A 16,848-nucleotide genomic window follows, 5' to 3' on the forward strand; every position below is an offset into this window, starting at 1 on the left:
CCCATCACAAATCTGTTGGTAGCTTTGCACCTCTATTGCCTTTAGTCCATTTCAATCTCAACTCATATTAGCGGAATTTACTGGTGAATGTATAAACCACACAAATTGGTCGATCCCTAGCTTATTAAAGCTATCCAACAAGGCTATTTTTTGGCCTTATATGAAGAATTGAACCTTAATATATGTCGTCAAATTCCAAAAAAATTCTCTTGTGACATTCACCTACCAAATAAGCCGCTACACACTATATCTAGCCCCGGACCATTTCACATGTGAGGACTCGATATAGTCGGTCCACTATTATACAAGCTGACCTAAGGCAAGGGCTATTGTTTTAGATCCTCGTGGTAACCAATTACTTCACTAAATTGATTTTAGCCATCCCTCTAGTCAATGTCCACGAATGTGAACGTTCAAAAATCGATTTGAGACAATATCATCACCCACTTTAGTCTACTACATTATTGTCATATCGAGGCAATGACACTCGGCCCAATGCCCACACCATATCGGATTCTTCAAGAAATGGAAGATACATCATGCATTCTCCGTGACCCCGTTACCCATTAAAGCAAACAAACATTCGGAAGCATCCAACAATTCCATTCTCGAAGTTCTCCAAAAGAAACTAGAAAGCAATAATGGCCAAATCAGCTTACAAACGTCTTATGGCCGGCCTCTACGCACTACCGCGATCGAGCAATCACGTGATCACCTTCTCTATATGCCGGCATGATCAAGTCGCTATTCCATCTAAAAATCATTGTCATGACCACTCGATCGAGTAAAAGTCGAATCTAGACTCAACAACGATGTTTTACCGCTAACATTGTTTTTCCTCAAGAACGACTCGATCAAACCACCATCCATTTGGCTCGCTACCAACAAATCCTACGCAAGTCATACAATCAGAAGGTCCACCAGTGACTCTTTCAAGTTGGTGATATCGTTCTCAAACGTACACTTGACGAGTCCAAACTATCACCCAAATGGGAAGGACCTTATATCATCCATAAAGTCATAGGAAAAGGATCATACTGCTCCAACATTCTACAGATGAGCTCTTTCTTAGAACTTTGGAATACTGCCCGACTGAATAAGTTTTATGTTTAATTTACTCGTACGTATTTTTCATACATTATCAATACAAGACTAATTCACCATATTGTCTTGCAGAAATTTAGTTCACCGGGCACACCCAAGATCCTTACATGCTAGCCTAAAAGCCGACTCCACACCTTCTCTATCGATGACGCAAAGTGGTTCGACGATCCCTTCATAAAATGTCCAACGGGTTTGACAATCCTTCATAAAATGTCTAATGGGTTTGACAATCCCTTCACAAAATATCACAAGGATTTGACGAAATCCTTTAAATTGTCATATGGGTTTGACACTCAATGTCATATATTTTTCTAAATGTGTCTACGAGTAACTCAAGCTCTTTCATTAATGGCAATCACGAATGGATTAATGGTTCTAACCAACAACATATAGCCATTTTTACTATTAGCTGCTATCATACAATGAGTCTCACAAGCGACTCCTCAGAGCTCCCATTACATCATTATATATATGTTTTATCTACTTGGACAAATTCAAAGACTTTCTCACCGGTTCATACAATGACCACAACACATCCCATCATACCGGCTCTTCATATTTTCTCTATGAGTATTTTTCTCGGTCCAACTCAACCACCCCATCGGTAAAGTGTACTTATTATAATTGGACGGCTAAACCCTCCACGACCAAATGATACATACTACATTTTATCTATATTCATCGACACTTAATCTATACAATAAGTCTAACAACAACTTCTCCGGACCGTCAACAATATATCTACTTATATCTTTTCCGGCCAAGTCCAAAGGCTACCTCACAATCTTTACAATGCATTTTATATATGCCCGGTTAATCACCTAACTTTATTCACCAATTCGAATCTTTGCATTACAATCGACATACATCGGGGCTACACTCTTTATTCTTTCAACTTCATTATCCACTCCATCTATTGTGCATGTAGGACCCAACCGGTAAATGACCGTGGCCACGTACCTGCACCTTGGCTCCACAACCGTCTCTTCAAACCAAAAGCAATCATAACCACATCGGTTATTGTTCGATCGTTTACCACTACTCCGCGTGAACCGTCCCCCGTAACCCGGTTTCTAGATTTTCGTCAAGCGCGCTTTTCAATGGCGTATCTAACGAGAGAACTATGTAAAGGGACATTCTATCAAGCACGTGTTGTGCATACGCATGCATCCACAACTTTCGACCACCGACTCGACTCCAAGAGCGAGCACTTTCATCTTTCACTTGTCAATATCATATCAACATCAATGACTTGTCACTCGACTCCATCTCGTGACATCATCACCTACTACTTTTATCATTGCTAGCATTAGCATTAGGCCTCCACCGTGTGAATAATACCCAAATCATTACAACCATTTACCATCATTATAGTGTTCTTACCATCATTATGCCCTATGCTAGCTCAAACAACCTAATACCTCAGAGCTATTACGCGCGTGTTCATCTTAACCGCGACATCCATCCGGACCACCGCATCGTGTCCTACCAAATGTATACACCCTCAATACTTATAAAACCATTCTCATAACTCACGTTGCTATTAATTCCAACACACTCGATTCTAGTCTCACTTACGATTCTTAGATAACGATGATCTTCTTATTCTAAGAACAAACCACTTTCATCTACCACAACCATTCCCTTTCTTCATCCTAAATTAGAACTAAGTTTTAAATCATTGCCAGAACAGGTTAATTTTGAAGGATAAAATCAAATATTTAAATGAAGTAAATTTTAGCCGGGGAAGACATTGAAATGACTTAGAGAGCATTCTTGCCAAAAATCACAATTTAATCCATACATACATAAAGCAATTGGTGGTGAATGCTTGTGTTTTCCATGAAGTGGGCATAAGATTTTCTAGTTACAAATTCTATTATCGTAAGTCATTACATAGAGTATATTCTACAAGTTCCTAAACAAATCAAATGGAACAAAATTCTATAGATTATAATATGCCTTCGATACATGTCTCATATTAAATTCACCCCATATCCTCTGAAAAGTAAAACTGTACGTGGATTTCTTGTCTGCTCTTTCAATTGGCGAGCTGCCCATAACTGTCCTATGCCTAAAAGATGCGTTTTAAAAAAAAAACTGGACAATACAACTCTTTAAACAATAAGTTGTTCATTGTCAATTTGTCATTTATCAAAAGAATGGGGTGGGTCGTGGGGGTAAATTGTCTCATCCTTCATTAGACAAGAGAGAAGATGGGGGTTGAAGTAATTGTCTCTTCCTCACTTATCAGTGCTCTAGGTAATAGAGGACAGCTAATGCTCTTTTGGAAATGGACTTCACACCAACTCATATTAATCGCTTTCTTTCACTCATTATAAGAGCTTTCCTACTCGTCTTTCAATTCTTTATCTCTTCTCTCTCTTTTTTTCTTGAAAAATGGGAAGGCACAAGCCTTCCGAGTCTATATCCTCAGTCGCGGAGCTCATTCCCGACCAAAACTCAAGTCAATCGAGTAAAAAGCGTAAGCTCATTATCGTATCAATCATTTCTTTGTTTCTCCTCGTGAGTTGCGCTATTTCAGCTATACTTTTAGTGCATTACCGAACCAACGGTTCAGGACCCTCTGAATCTTTGGTTCGCGCTAAGCCCACTCAGGCCATATCGAAAACATGCAGCAAAACTCGGTACCCAGAACTATGTGTCAACTCATTACTCGATTTCCCAGGCTCACTCACGGCAGACCAGCGAGATCTTGTTCATATTTCGGTAAACATGACACTACAACGCGTTGGTCATGCGTTGTACGGTGCATCAGAGATTTCTAATTTGGAGATGGATACACGTGTACGGTCAGCATATGAAGATTGTCTAGAATTGTTAGAAGATTCAGTTGATCATCTCTCAAGTTCGTTAAATTCAGTCGGGCCGGATTCTAAAGCAGGGTCCACTGGTGATGTACTGACTTGGTTGAGTGCAGCTTTAACGAACCAGGACACGTGTACGGAGGGATTTGAAGATGTGAATGGTGTTGTGAAAAATCAGATGGTGTTACATTTGAGAGATTTAACGGAATTGGTTAGTAACTGTTTGGCGATATATTCAGCTTCAAGTGATGATGAGGATTTTTCTGGCATCCCAATCCAAAATCGGCGAAAATTGTTGGAATATGATCCTATTCCCACATACACGACCATTCCGCCGTTTCCGCCGTGGGTTGGGAGGAAAGATAGGAGATTATTGCAAATGCCAATATCGGCAATGCAAGCCGATATTATTGTGTCCAAAGACGGAAATGGCACTTATAAAACCATCACTGAAGCTATTAAAGCTGCCCCTCAAAAAGTAGTAGGCGAACTGTAATATATGTAAAGGCAGGAAGGTAAGTTCATAAATTTTTTCTAATTGATTGAAATGTAGTTTTAACTTTTAGGAAGGGAAAAAATGTTTAGAGAATTTTATTATTTATTTCAGGTATGAAGAGAAAATGATAAAGGTGGGAAAGAAAAAATACCAACTTAATGTTTATTGGGGATGGAATGGGCAAAACGATTATTTCTGGTGGCAAAAAACGTCTTCGATGGCCTTACTACATTTCACACAGCATCTTTCGGTAATTTCCCTCTTCACGATGCCCTTACTAGAAAGTAGAAAGTGCTCCCCATATTCTCTTTCACTTTCTTTGTCACATAGATATGTACCTAGTTCTAAAAGACTCCCACCGACAACACTTTTGTTTTTTTTTCTGTGAACTTTTTTGATTTGCATCATACTATCAATCATTGTATGCTCATTAAACCATTATTTTCTTGAAAGCTTTGTAGCTGAATTCATTGCATTACCCCACCTTTATCTACTTTTTACTAGTACTAGTATCATTTTTAGGTACCATTTATTACTATTATTAACAGTTGTACTTATAAATACTACGGGATAGGGTGTTCACGGTCCCTTTCGGTTATATTTTTAACGGTTTTTATTAGGTTAGGGTATTTCAGTTTTTTTCTTATATTTAGAAAATCTGGATCCATACATAATAATTAAGTGGTTCTGGTTTGGGTTTTAATTCTTTCTCGGGTTATACATTATTATTGTTAAAATTTTGTTTATTTATGTAATCGATATTAAAATTGGTTTTTAGTGCAATAATAATATTTTTCAATAATATTTTTGTCTCTCAAAAGAAGTAATAGTTTTAAATTCAATAGTTTTTCAAAATTTTATAAATTTTTTAAATATATCTAATGAATTGATACGTATACATATATTTTATAAACACGTATACATTATACTATACATACATACATGCGTTATATATAGAATAAATACATGTATCATATCACAATTATATTGTTAGTTAGCATTACACGTATTTATCATCCTATATGTATACATACACGCATATTAGTTAATATATATAGTGTATTAGCTCATTTATAAAATACGTATCGACGTTGACATTATTATTAACATTTATAATACACGTGTTTAATGTAATATTATAAAACTTGCATTTAATAATACACATTAACGGTTATGCTATATATATTTAGTAAATTTTTACACCTAACAAACAAAATTTATATATTATAATGTTTTGATTTGCATTTATTTAGTGTAATATAATACTAAATTTTATATATCAAAATAATAATAATTGATTTCGGTTTCGGTTCAGATACCATGAGATTTTTACTATTCAATTTTAACGGTTCCGGTTTATCGGTTCGGTTATTAAAGACCCACTTGTAATGGATCTAACATTTTAGAATTCAAAACCGCTATAAACAGTTCCAATTCCGGTTCAGTTTCAGATAATTGGGTACCCACGCACACCTAAAGTAATCGAATAATTTCAATAAACTTAATTATTTGTCAGATGTGTACTTGACCTGAGTTGCAATTAGTCACGGATGCAGATGCTTAGCAAGTTAGCAACCAATTCAATCTAGATAATTAAAAAATATATATGACACTGTTCGCCTGTGGTATCAGGTCGATTTCAGGATTCTTAGGAGCAATTGATCGATCTTATGAATATGCACTTTGATGCATTGCATATGCTCATGCGGTCTTCTCTAGTATATTTACTAACAAGCCTTATGTCACTCCTGTTTTTAAACCTGCAGCTGCGAGTGGGGCTGGATTCATTGCGCGGGATATGACATTCGAGAACTGGGCAGGCCCTTCAAAGCATCAAGCAGTTGCTTTGCGTGTTGGGGCCGATCATGCAGTCGTATACCGATGTAACGTGATCGGATATCAAGACACACTATATGTACATTCACAGCGTCAATTCTACCGTGAATGTGACATATATGGTACTGTTGATTTCATATTTGGAAATGCTGCTGTTGTGTTCCAAAACTGTAGCATTTACGCCCGAAAACCTATGGCCCAACAAAAGAATACAATCACAGCGCAAAGCCGTAAGGATCCTAATCAAAACACAGGCATCTCTATCCATAATTGTCGTATAGTTGCAACATCGGATCTTGAGGCGTCGAAAAATTCTTTTGCAACTTATCTTGGTCGTCCATGGAAAATGTATTCCAGGGTGGTCTACATGATATCTTACATGGGTGACCATATCCAACCCCAGGGTTGGTTAGAGTGGAATTCAACTTCTGCACTTGACAAATTGTACTATGGGGAGTACATGAATTATGGTCCCGGTGGTGCAGTTGGCCAGCGAGTAAAATGGCCTGGCTACCGAGTTATCACATCAACGGTGGAAGCAAGTAAGTTCACGGTGGCACAATTCATATACGGATCATCGTGGCTACCCTCGACAGGGGTCGCATTTGTGTCAGGACTATCACTTTAAGTTGCATCCTAATATAGAAGATAACTTCAGCTGATAAAAGTTGGGGAGCTTATTTAATCATTATTTTTTTCCTGTAACAAAATAAATATATTTTCATTGATGATTTGGGTTAGTGGAATAATGAATTCCCACCAACGTCCTTTCTTACTTCTAATGACTGAAAAGTCTATTCCCTTTGGCAGACAGTATAAGTGTATAGATTACTGGTAGTTTATTTTTCAATCAATATGACTTAAAAAGACTTCAATTATTTAGAAGAAGAAATTGTGATTTCAATCCTGATTTGCAATCCTGACATGTGGTTGTAGTAGTTTCTCTACCAACACAACACGTGAACACGCTTTATGCTGTTGATCGAATAAGATTTCACTCATGTGGGTTGTCGGTGGCATCGAATTTACGAATATTAAATTGATCAACCACACATGATCAAATTCGGTAAGGACAAAACCAAAAGAAGCCAAATGCCGTTCCTACACTGTCAGGACTCAGGAGTTGGGCTGTGAATGGTTCAGTTTGGGTCCGGTTTTAAAAAATCTAAATCTGAACTCATAAGAAAATTGGAGCCCTAAACCGAAATCGAAACTGAACCGATAATATTATATTTCATCTGAAACTGATAAGATAAATTACAAACCGAAACCGAACTGACTCGAATTGAAACCTATAAAATCAATTAAATCGATTAATAAATTATCATAAATATTATTAAAATGTCATTTTATTGATTTGAATTTATATCGGTTCGATGGAAAACAAACCGAAACCAAACTAATATTTTATTGGTTTGGTTTGGTTCGGTTTTGAATCAATGGAAGACAAATCAAATTATCAAAATTCAAACCGGTTATTATTGGTTTGATTCGGGTCGGTTATCAGATTATTTATCAAAACCATTAACGACCCTAACTAGCTAGGAGGGGCGAGGATTAACTGAATAAGTGTGGATCAAAATGAAGGACAACACTCGACAGAGAGTATGTTGCACACAGTCAACAAACGTAGAGTATGTTGCACACCCCTTGAGCATTGGCCTGGCTAACAACTCTACAATGGTAGTTTATTTCGCAAGTTACTTTCTAATTAAGATTTTCTTGATATATATTTGATACTAAATTTCTATACAACAATCTCATGGTCAACTTCAACTTTTCAAGCCATGATATATGGCAAAATTGGTGGACCTTACAAAACCCTTTCTGTTATGGGGAACACTGGAACAACAGATAACTCTACTTTATTCGATTTTATAATGAAAACTTTAGAACAATTATCTTTCGCTCTTTTTCTTTCTCGCTTTAGCTGTTTCCATTTTTGATGTAAGTGATGATTGATGAAGTAATTATACAAACTACATTGATACATTAACAAAGGTCAATTAGTTTGTTAAAGACAATAAGTAGGTACTTTAAGCCCACCATCTTTTGCTTACTATACTTCCATTTTCCAATGTGAAAGTTTATTTTCTTCAATATTATAGACCAGTCGAAACACTTTTCCTAACGTTGATGAGGAACGACCTAGAAAGTAAATAAAGTTGAAGTTGTTTAAGTCGACTCGCGCTCCCAGGTTGATTTTTGTTTTCGCACGTACTCAACGTTTGTGTGTTAGCTAAAAATATATAAAATGAACAGAAAAGAAATGCACGGACCTGCATCTTTATGGACTTTGTCATTCTTATTAGAAGAAACCAAAAGACACAAAAAGCCTTGATGATGCACCCCTGGTACCAGTGTTCTTAAAAACACAAAACGGCCTAGGCGGCGGTGCTAGTCGAACTTTTTTTTGTATGTAATCGTTTTATAAACCGGTGGTCCTATTAGAAGGATTTATAAATCGTTTTTTATGTAAACTGGAGGAGCCAGGAACTTCCTCTGGGGCGGGCAAACTCAAAGTGACCGCTCACGAGCAATAGCTTAAAAAAAGAAATATGATGTAAACAATTTATTTGGGTAAGAAAATCAAATTGTGCAATTGAGTAGCCATATTTAAACTGCAGTTTTTTAAAAATATATATGGAGCTGTCTTTTTTTTTTCGCTAATGAAAAAAAAAATGCTGTGGAGCCCAATATATATTAAGTTGTTAAAATTAAATATATATGGAGCTGTCCTCGTAAGTTGTTAAAAATTCAAGATGACGAAATTCAGAAATACATGTACTTTGCTGTGGAGCCAAATACAATGAGGCTTGCTGGCTTGGGCACTTAATTAGGCCTTCAAAGTCGCACACAATTTTAGGTCAAAAACTCAAGATCGAGGATGAGTTGCACTTGCACATATCTAATGGGCCTTTTAAATATATGACTAGCAGTTGATTTCGACAGTATATCAAAAGAGATCGAGTGCTCAAGGCGTGATGGTGATGACTCGATTCTACTGGTCCTCACACAAAGAATGCTCCAGTTGTACCAGACTACCAGTTGTGGCAGGTCCCTTGTCCACTGGCAACATGCTGCTTTTAGTAACTTGTAAGTCCAATGCGGCAATGCAGCATTAGGGTCAAATATAAGTGGCTTTACAAGGCACGTTGATTCAATCCTAACAAACAAGTTCAAAGTGAAACGCATGTGTTATATAATTATATTTAGCAGCCATATTGAGCGTAGCGATATTTGCCTAACAGGTGGGAAAATGCACATAGCATGTGTACGGGACATGCTCTTAAGCTCTGAAGTCATGACCATCTCCAATTCTCCATTACCATGTCTTCCTCACAAAGTTACCCAGGAACTACCGACTAAACAAAACATGCATTGTCAAAAATGTATCATTCTCCTTATCGTTGCAGGTGAAATCCACACTTACCTCAATCCAAATTCTATTACCATTGGCAATACTTTTCTGCCAATCCGAAGTATTCTGGGGAAGTGTGTGTGTTGGGGGGGGCGTCTGACTATTTGACACTAACTTCCCCCAAAGCACTTGTGCTTCCCATACCAACATAACAGGCAATGGTTGTAAGCATCAAGGATAGGATAGGATAGTTTACCAACAAATAGCATGGCTGTGGATATAGTGCTCTAGTCCCTTGTGCTGGCGTCATGGATTAATCAACAAGTAACAAAATTTCCATATATGACCTCAAGTAAATTTTTACCTAGTCCAGAGTAAAAACTAAAATTATGAAGATTTAGCAATCAAAGTCCAACAAAAACGAGCAGAAAGTAACGAGTAACAACTAATGCATCCTGTAGCCAGCCATTCACATTCCTGCAGTCTACAAGTTAGATAATAGACTTATATTATTGTTGTTTAAATCAATAAGATCAAACAGTGAAAGCTTCCTTGGATTCTGTTCAACTTGTGTTCAAGTAAACAAAAGCTGGAAGCAAATACTAAAGTCCTCCTGTAAAAAAGGAACAACAAAGTCTCACCTAGTAGGCGTTTCAACAGACTCAAATGTTATGAACAGAAAAAAAAAGAAGGAACAGTGGGTGGCGGGGTCCGAGGCCAGCAGCCAATCCACATAACAACCATCCCTATATCCATATATGGACAACTTATATGTAATTACACGGGTACGACAACAGGTGCATATATACCTGTACACATTTGTACCTGCACAGTCCATCTCCCTTATCAGGTGAACTCATTGAGGCGACGATCCATGATCTGTGAGATAGATTCAAGGAAAGCAGTTTCACTTGCTCCTGGGAGGACTGAATCCTCTGCTTCACAGACAATTTCCTCAATAATAGATTCTTTTTTCAGGGTTTCTCTGCACATGATGCTTCCAATAGTAAAAGGAGTGAGCCCTCTCGCTGCACCCTTCTTCAGAAGCATAGTGGAGATGCGGAGGGTACGAGCACACTGCAGTGGTAGATCCCAACCATAGAACTTTAAAAGGGCGATATCTTCTTCAGCATCAAGTGATCTTATGTAGTCAATTGTGTCAGAATCGTAAGGTTGGCGGGCTTGGGGCCAATATAGCCAGTCAAATGTGCAATCTTCAAACTTCAGAATGAAAAGAAAAAGAAAAACTTATATTAGTAAGTCAAAAAGATCTCGAGTTTTTTAATTGATGCTAGTCAAATTGCGTAAGAGTAAAACAATCAATAGGGAAACAAAAGAAACTGTTTTCCATCCTACGTAATTTACTTCAAGCAAAGATGACATGGACTTGTAGGTCGAATAAGCAGAGTTCATTTGTCCATTATCCACTCTAAGATGCAAATATCCTAGTTCCAAGATGGTATAATTCATAAATTATTACTTCATCCTAGTAAGTAACATGCTAAGAGCAGATTAACCAAACTAACATGCTGACCACTAAGCTTATAGTCAACTCATTCACCACAAAGATCAGCACACCACAACAAGGTTTTACAGAGATTTTGTACAACTGGGTCCATCCCTAAAACATTTCCTAAATAATCTGCTGCTAGAGGAATTTGTGTGTGTCACTGAAAACGGCGATACAACATACTAATTACTACATTTACAGATATAAGAAAATCATGAAGTGCATTTTGAAAAACAGAAACCAGAACTGCAATTGCACATTTGCACTCAAGAACTACAATAGCAGAGAATGATAAAATCATTGGGCAAGACACAAATACGAACATATCCAATGCCGAAATTCACACATCAGATGGATCCCATTGTCAAAGGAAAATTTTGGTACAATCATGACATATCCACTCATAAGGACTTAACTAATAATTACCAGGATCATGCTTACTGGTACAGTGGTATACCTGTATGCCTTTTCAGCTGATAGGCTTTGTCAGACCACAGAACATAAAGTTCGGATCACAAAGTCATTTTCCCTATTTGTTTTTAATGTGAGTACTAGTTTTACATATAAGCACTTGGACAAATTTTTTGCACCTTGCCTCAATGGCCAACCCATATTGGACAAGTGGCATTGTCTTGTTCAGACTCTCGGAGAGAGAGAGCTTTAGAAGAAGGCATACAGGAAATTTAAATCAGAAAAGATGTTTTTTATTATTATTATATTATTATTTATTTTTTATATAAAAACAAACGATGACGTAAGGACTCGTTTTCTTTCTCATCGTTCTCCTCTATGCGAGGAGTCCTATTAAGTCCTTTCTTACAGTTATACTCGCATAAGAGACAAATTCAAAATATCACTAATTGATAAATGATAATCTATCAGTACCTGAACCACAAGACATTAAACTCTTATCGTAATAACAAGATGGTATAATGATTATGAGTGTCTTATGTGTTAGATCAACTTCCACAAGTGATCAATTTCTATTTGGTGATGTATCCGTCTCTGAATCAAGAAGCAGCCTACGGTTTTATCTAAGCTTTTAATTAGAAGAATAGAAAACTTCTCAAACTTAACCCAACAAATGGAGTAACATTTGGCAAGAGCTCCAATCGCTGCTTTCAAGCGCTTCTTCGGATTATTGACCCGAATAGGGATGGTTTTGTACGAAATAATTACTTTTTAACAAATCAAACTTCGTTCTAGCATCATAAAACATACAAATCGTTTTTTTCATTTTTTTATTTTTGAGCTCAAAATGCTAGCAGTTCTACAAGGCCTTAAACTTCATTGCAAGCCTATTATGATTGAACTAAATCTCAGTTGTTACTGGGATGGTCTTATGGAACAACCAACTACCATGCGACTTACAAGCTATTTTTGGAACCAAATCCCTGAGTTAGTTTCTTCTTTGGGCGTGGTGGTTCTGCATACGTGTAGTGACAGTGATGGTGTTGCTGATGTATTAGCTAAATCCGCCTGGCTTTCTCAGGGTTTTGATGCCGTTAGACAGCTTCGTAGAGATGCTAGGAAGTCTTCTTTCTTTGACAAATTGAGTTTTAGTGAGCGTTCAGTTTTTTCCCATGCATTTAGCATCTAGGATATATTTTGTCTGTTTGTAGGGGGTAAGGCTCATTACCCCCAACCCCCATTTGAGACTTTGCTGGAAAAAAAAAAAACCCCCAAACAAACACAGACACAGGCACACTCTGGCCCGGCTTGGTAAGCATACATTGTGAATGACATAGTATTAGGAAGAACCACTAACTAATATAGCATATTACCTACCAAAAAAAAATAGCATAGTATTTGAAATTTTGAATAACTAAAAAAATATTAAAAACAATAATAACAAAAAATAAGAACAAAAAGCAAGGGTAGTGAAACTTACTTTCTTTCAGGAACCACTAAAGCAATATCCATGATCAATCGGAATCAAGATGGCATGACTAGCATCCTGCTCCTTGTTTATCAAAATATTTCCAGCATGCCTATCAGTATTTGCCAACCTTATATCCAACACTGATATCTTATGCACCTCCTCAACTGGGAAAGCCTGAGGTCCCATGTCCTCACAACTCCCATTATTCTTCATAAACATCTGCAAGGATCCAACCTTGATATTCTTGGCTGAAACCTCATATCCTTCAGGGTGGTTAAAAGCTCCATGTAAACACCTGACCATTGTTGTAGGTGGAACCCCTGAAAATCCCATTGCCACATCTGTGAATGATTGACGTCTATTCCTTGGGTGATCCAGAATGAATGCTGCGACTTCCCTGAATGCACCTTCTCCCACTATTGTTCCTCTCTTCAAACCTTCCCCATCTGACGACAAGGGAAGTCCACAAGGGTTATTCACAGCCATGGGCTCCTCGTCAATTGGCTTGAACACAGAAACAAACTTGCAACCAGATGAGTGTTTCATTAAATAAACCCCTCCGGAACCTTCAGAAGACCTGATAGGCGGGTGGTCTTTTTCCAACCCGTCACAAGTAGAGTTAATAATTTCCATGATTTCTGAAGATAATTCTATCTTGCTATTTACAATGACAGGTTCTAACCAGAAACTTCTATCTGGTGACTTCCTAGGAAAAGCCTTAACATCATCATCATTTCTTGTCCTACAACCATTTCCATCATCAACAACTTGCTCCTCACCGTAGCTCAAACCCAATGCAGTAATTATAAGTTCAAAATCCTTCTCAACTGGCCTACATCTAACTTTTGCAGATTTCTGAACCAGAAAGTGAATGACAGCATTATTAGTTCTACAAATATCATCAATGAGCCATTGGTCTTCAAGCCCTCTCCCGTTACAGATCACGTCTTGATCCTTCACATCAGGATCTTCCTCCTCCTTTGCAATCTGTTTCTTGACATAGCCTACGTTCTTACACCTTTCAACATGGAATTCATATTCCTTGCCAGACACGGTCCTAACAGTAATAGCTTGAAGATCAGAAATCCGAAGAACCAAGTGTAGAACATTCCCATCGGTGACTCCATAATCCCGGACAAGAGAATCATTTCGTGCCAACTCCCTCCCATCATACACCAGCTTCTGCTTCTTCACACCAAACCCTTTACAGTTCTGTATCTTCAGTTTCACTGAAGATATCGAATCAGATTCCAATACACGCATTGGCATAACTGAACCAGAAACCGATAGGAAAATGAGGATGGATGTATCAGGCAGATTGTGGAAACAACCTTGAGAGATGGCGAATTCATCCCGAAGAGGAACAAGTGCTACCTCCCAATAGACATTTTATATCCCTAGCCCCTTTTGCGCCTTATAGCAATATATTCATCTGAACAACAAATACATAAACAAACATTATCTAAAAAAAAAGAAAAGAAAATACATTATGAGAGCATTCAAAACAAGTGTTTAAAGAAACAAACCTCTAAATTATTATTTAGAGAAAAAAAATGAGTGGGTTCTTTTTGGATTGTGTTATTGCTTACCTGCGAAAAGAACCAAAGGCGAAGAAACGAGCAAGAGATGGTTTTAAGGATGGAACAACAGAAAGGACCGTTTGAGTTGTTTTTTAAGGATATAGAAGAAAAAACTGATGGTGTTTATTTATAGACTATAAATCTATATTTGATTTTTAGTACTTTTATTTAGCTAAATTTATTTGCTACTTTTGAATTAGTTTTTCTGTCGGTTTTTGGTCTTCAAAACTTGCGATCTTTGCGCCAAAAATTTGGATACATAATTGGGACAATACTATTGTATTTTATTGGGCGAATTAGTGTTTGCCACGTGTTTAGCAAATAACTTTGGCGCGGTGGACATTTTAATTGGAATACACGCAGGCTATATGCATGTCTGACTCAAGAGGGTCTATGTGATATTGTGATTGGTGAAGGGTTGATGGAATATTGGGGTCGATTGAATTTGGGGTTTTTGCTATATATGCCAGATTCTTGATGCCAGGATCATTTTAATGCTTTTGGCTACTTTAAGATAAAGGAGAAGAAGGTTTGAATGGGACAAACTATAACATTCCCAATTTTTAAACAATATAAATTATATTATTTGAATTGAAAATAATTATTATATTCTCTAATGCACGGACGTACCTATTAAGGGATTGTGTTCTGCGGGCCGAACGGAACGAGAACGCGTGTCCGTCCAAATCTGTCAATATGGTCAAGACACAGTCAACTGCAATGGATGCAGGTCAGGACGCATGTTGGACGCGGGTCAACCAAGTTCAGGACACAGCCACTGATGCATACCCACTGATGTATACGGTGAAGATGGTTTGAATATAGTATCAGTCTGTTGGTAACAATCAGTACATGGTTGACATTGCACCCAAGTAACATCACTACCTGTATCAATAACTAAGTATTGTGACTTTGGTGGACTACCTATACCAACTTTGGAGAAATACTCACCACTACCTTGACTTGTTCCTGATATAATTGAACCTTGTAGATCTTCCCCTTCTTTTAACTTGACATATTGAGATACCCCTTCACTTGGTTTCAGATCTGATTTCTTTATACCCTTTATTGCTAGATCGAGCTTTAAGTTTAAAGAGTTTACTCTAGCTGAGTCACGTTCGAGTCTAGCTAATGTTAGTGACTTGTAGTCTTTATGTGAAGATTTGTGAAGGGTGTCTCTAGAATGTAGTGATAGAGTGAAAGAAGTTGTAGAAGAGTCTGAAAGTGAAGAAGTTGAAGGTATTAGTTTATACTGTTTTGTTATTAAAATATATATATTAATATTATTTAATTTCTACGTCTAAACTGCGTCCGCGTTCTACTTTTTTGAGATATCGAGTCACCGTGTCTGCGTCCGCGTCTGCGTCCATGCAACGTTGATTATATTATGAAGTCTAGCTTGTTTTAGAATTTGTTTGGATATTGTTGATTTTTCAAAGTTGTTTTTATTTGAATCTGTTTGTTAGAATTTTTGCGAATATTTTAGAATCATTTTGGGCTTGAAAACATTGTTAAAATGTACCCATTCATATATATATTGTGAGGATCTTGTTAAAATGTACCCATTGAAAACATTGTTAGGATCTTGGGTGTTTTTAGACCCATTTGAGGCTCATAGGTTAACTTAAACAGACTTAAAACATTGAATAAACAATACATGCGAATTTTCTCTGTAAAAATTATTTTTTTATTCAAAAACAAAATCCTAACCTCCATTAACAAAAGAAACTTGGTGATATTTTTTTATCGAAATAAAGAGAAGAAGAAAAAAAAATAAAGATTAGAGAAAATGAAGCATTGATATTCATTTACAAATTCAATTTCAGGTAAGTAGACATATTTTTATCAAAAAAGATATATAAATTGTTTTTTTGTGATTTTTATCTTGTTTGCTTCATAAATAATTCATTATCATTTTCTAAAATTTTCATCTTTAATTATGAACGTTTGCTATTTGGTTTGAAATTTTAATTGTCGTTTGGAAAGATGATATGTTTGCAGAATTCTGCACAAGTACTGACTTGTGACTTGAATTCGACTAGTTAGATGATGTAACTAGTTTATTGATAGAACTAAACAATTTTAGTTACGTTCTCTGAGTCATCTTTCATTTCCAATTGGCCTTGACTGATTCCAGTTTATATTTTATTTGATGTGAATTTTACAAGAAAGTGTGTCAGAAAATTGAATAGCAGAATTTACGTTGTTGGGTCTGTTCCATCACATAGTTTAGGGTACATACTAAACGAAT

The 16,848-nt window shown here is 36.8% G+C and overlaps 2 protein-coding genes and 1 pseudogene across 3 annotated transcripts; 2 read left to right on the forward strand and 1 right to left on the reverse strand.

Moving 5' to 3' along the window:
• Positions 1 to 3,443: 3,443 nt before the first annotated feature.
• On the forward strand, positions 3,444 to 7,156 carry LOC147495594 (putative pectinesterase/pectinesterase inhibitor 34 pseudogene; annotated as a pseudogene). Its single transcript, XR_015197609.1, has 3 exons — positions 3,444 to 4,447; positions 4,540 to 4,678; positions 6,195 to 7,156. The product of XR_015197609.1 is annotated as a putative pectinesterase/pectinesterase inhibitor 34 pseudogene (transcript).
• Positions 6,227 to 7,156, forward strand: LOC147495595 (putative pectinesterase/pectinesterase inhibitor 61). Its single transcript, XM_086564205.1, has one exon. It carries the CDS (start codon positions 6,227 to 6,229, stop codon positions 6,890 to 6,892), a length of 666 nt encoding a protein of 221 aa, XP_086420331.1. The 3' UTR covers positions 6,893 to 7,156.
• Positions 7,157 to 10,116: 2,960 nt separating this feature from the next.
• LOC147495596 (phosphatidylinositol 4-kinase gamma 3-like) lies at positions 10,117 to 14,695 on the reverse strand. The gene is given in 3 exon segments (XM_086564206.1): positions 10,117 to 10,846; positions 13,027 to 14,449; positions 14,544 to 14,695. Coding segments are annotated over 2 exon segments (1,635 nt in total). The 5' UTR covers positions 14,287 to 14,449; positions 14,544 to 14,695; the 3' UTR covers positions 10,117 to 10,471.
• Between the last annotated feature and the right edge of the window lie 2,153 nt (positions 14,696 to 16,848).

This window comes from Coptis chinensis, chromosome 6 (genome assembly GCF_015680905.1).
Source record: "Coptis chinensis isolate HL-2020 chromosome 6, ASM1568090v1, whole genome shotgun sequence".
NCBI lineage: Eukaryota > Viridiplantae > Streptophyta > Magnoliopsida > Ranunculales > Ranunculaceae > Coptis > Coptis chinensis.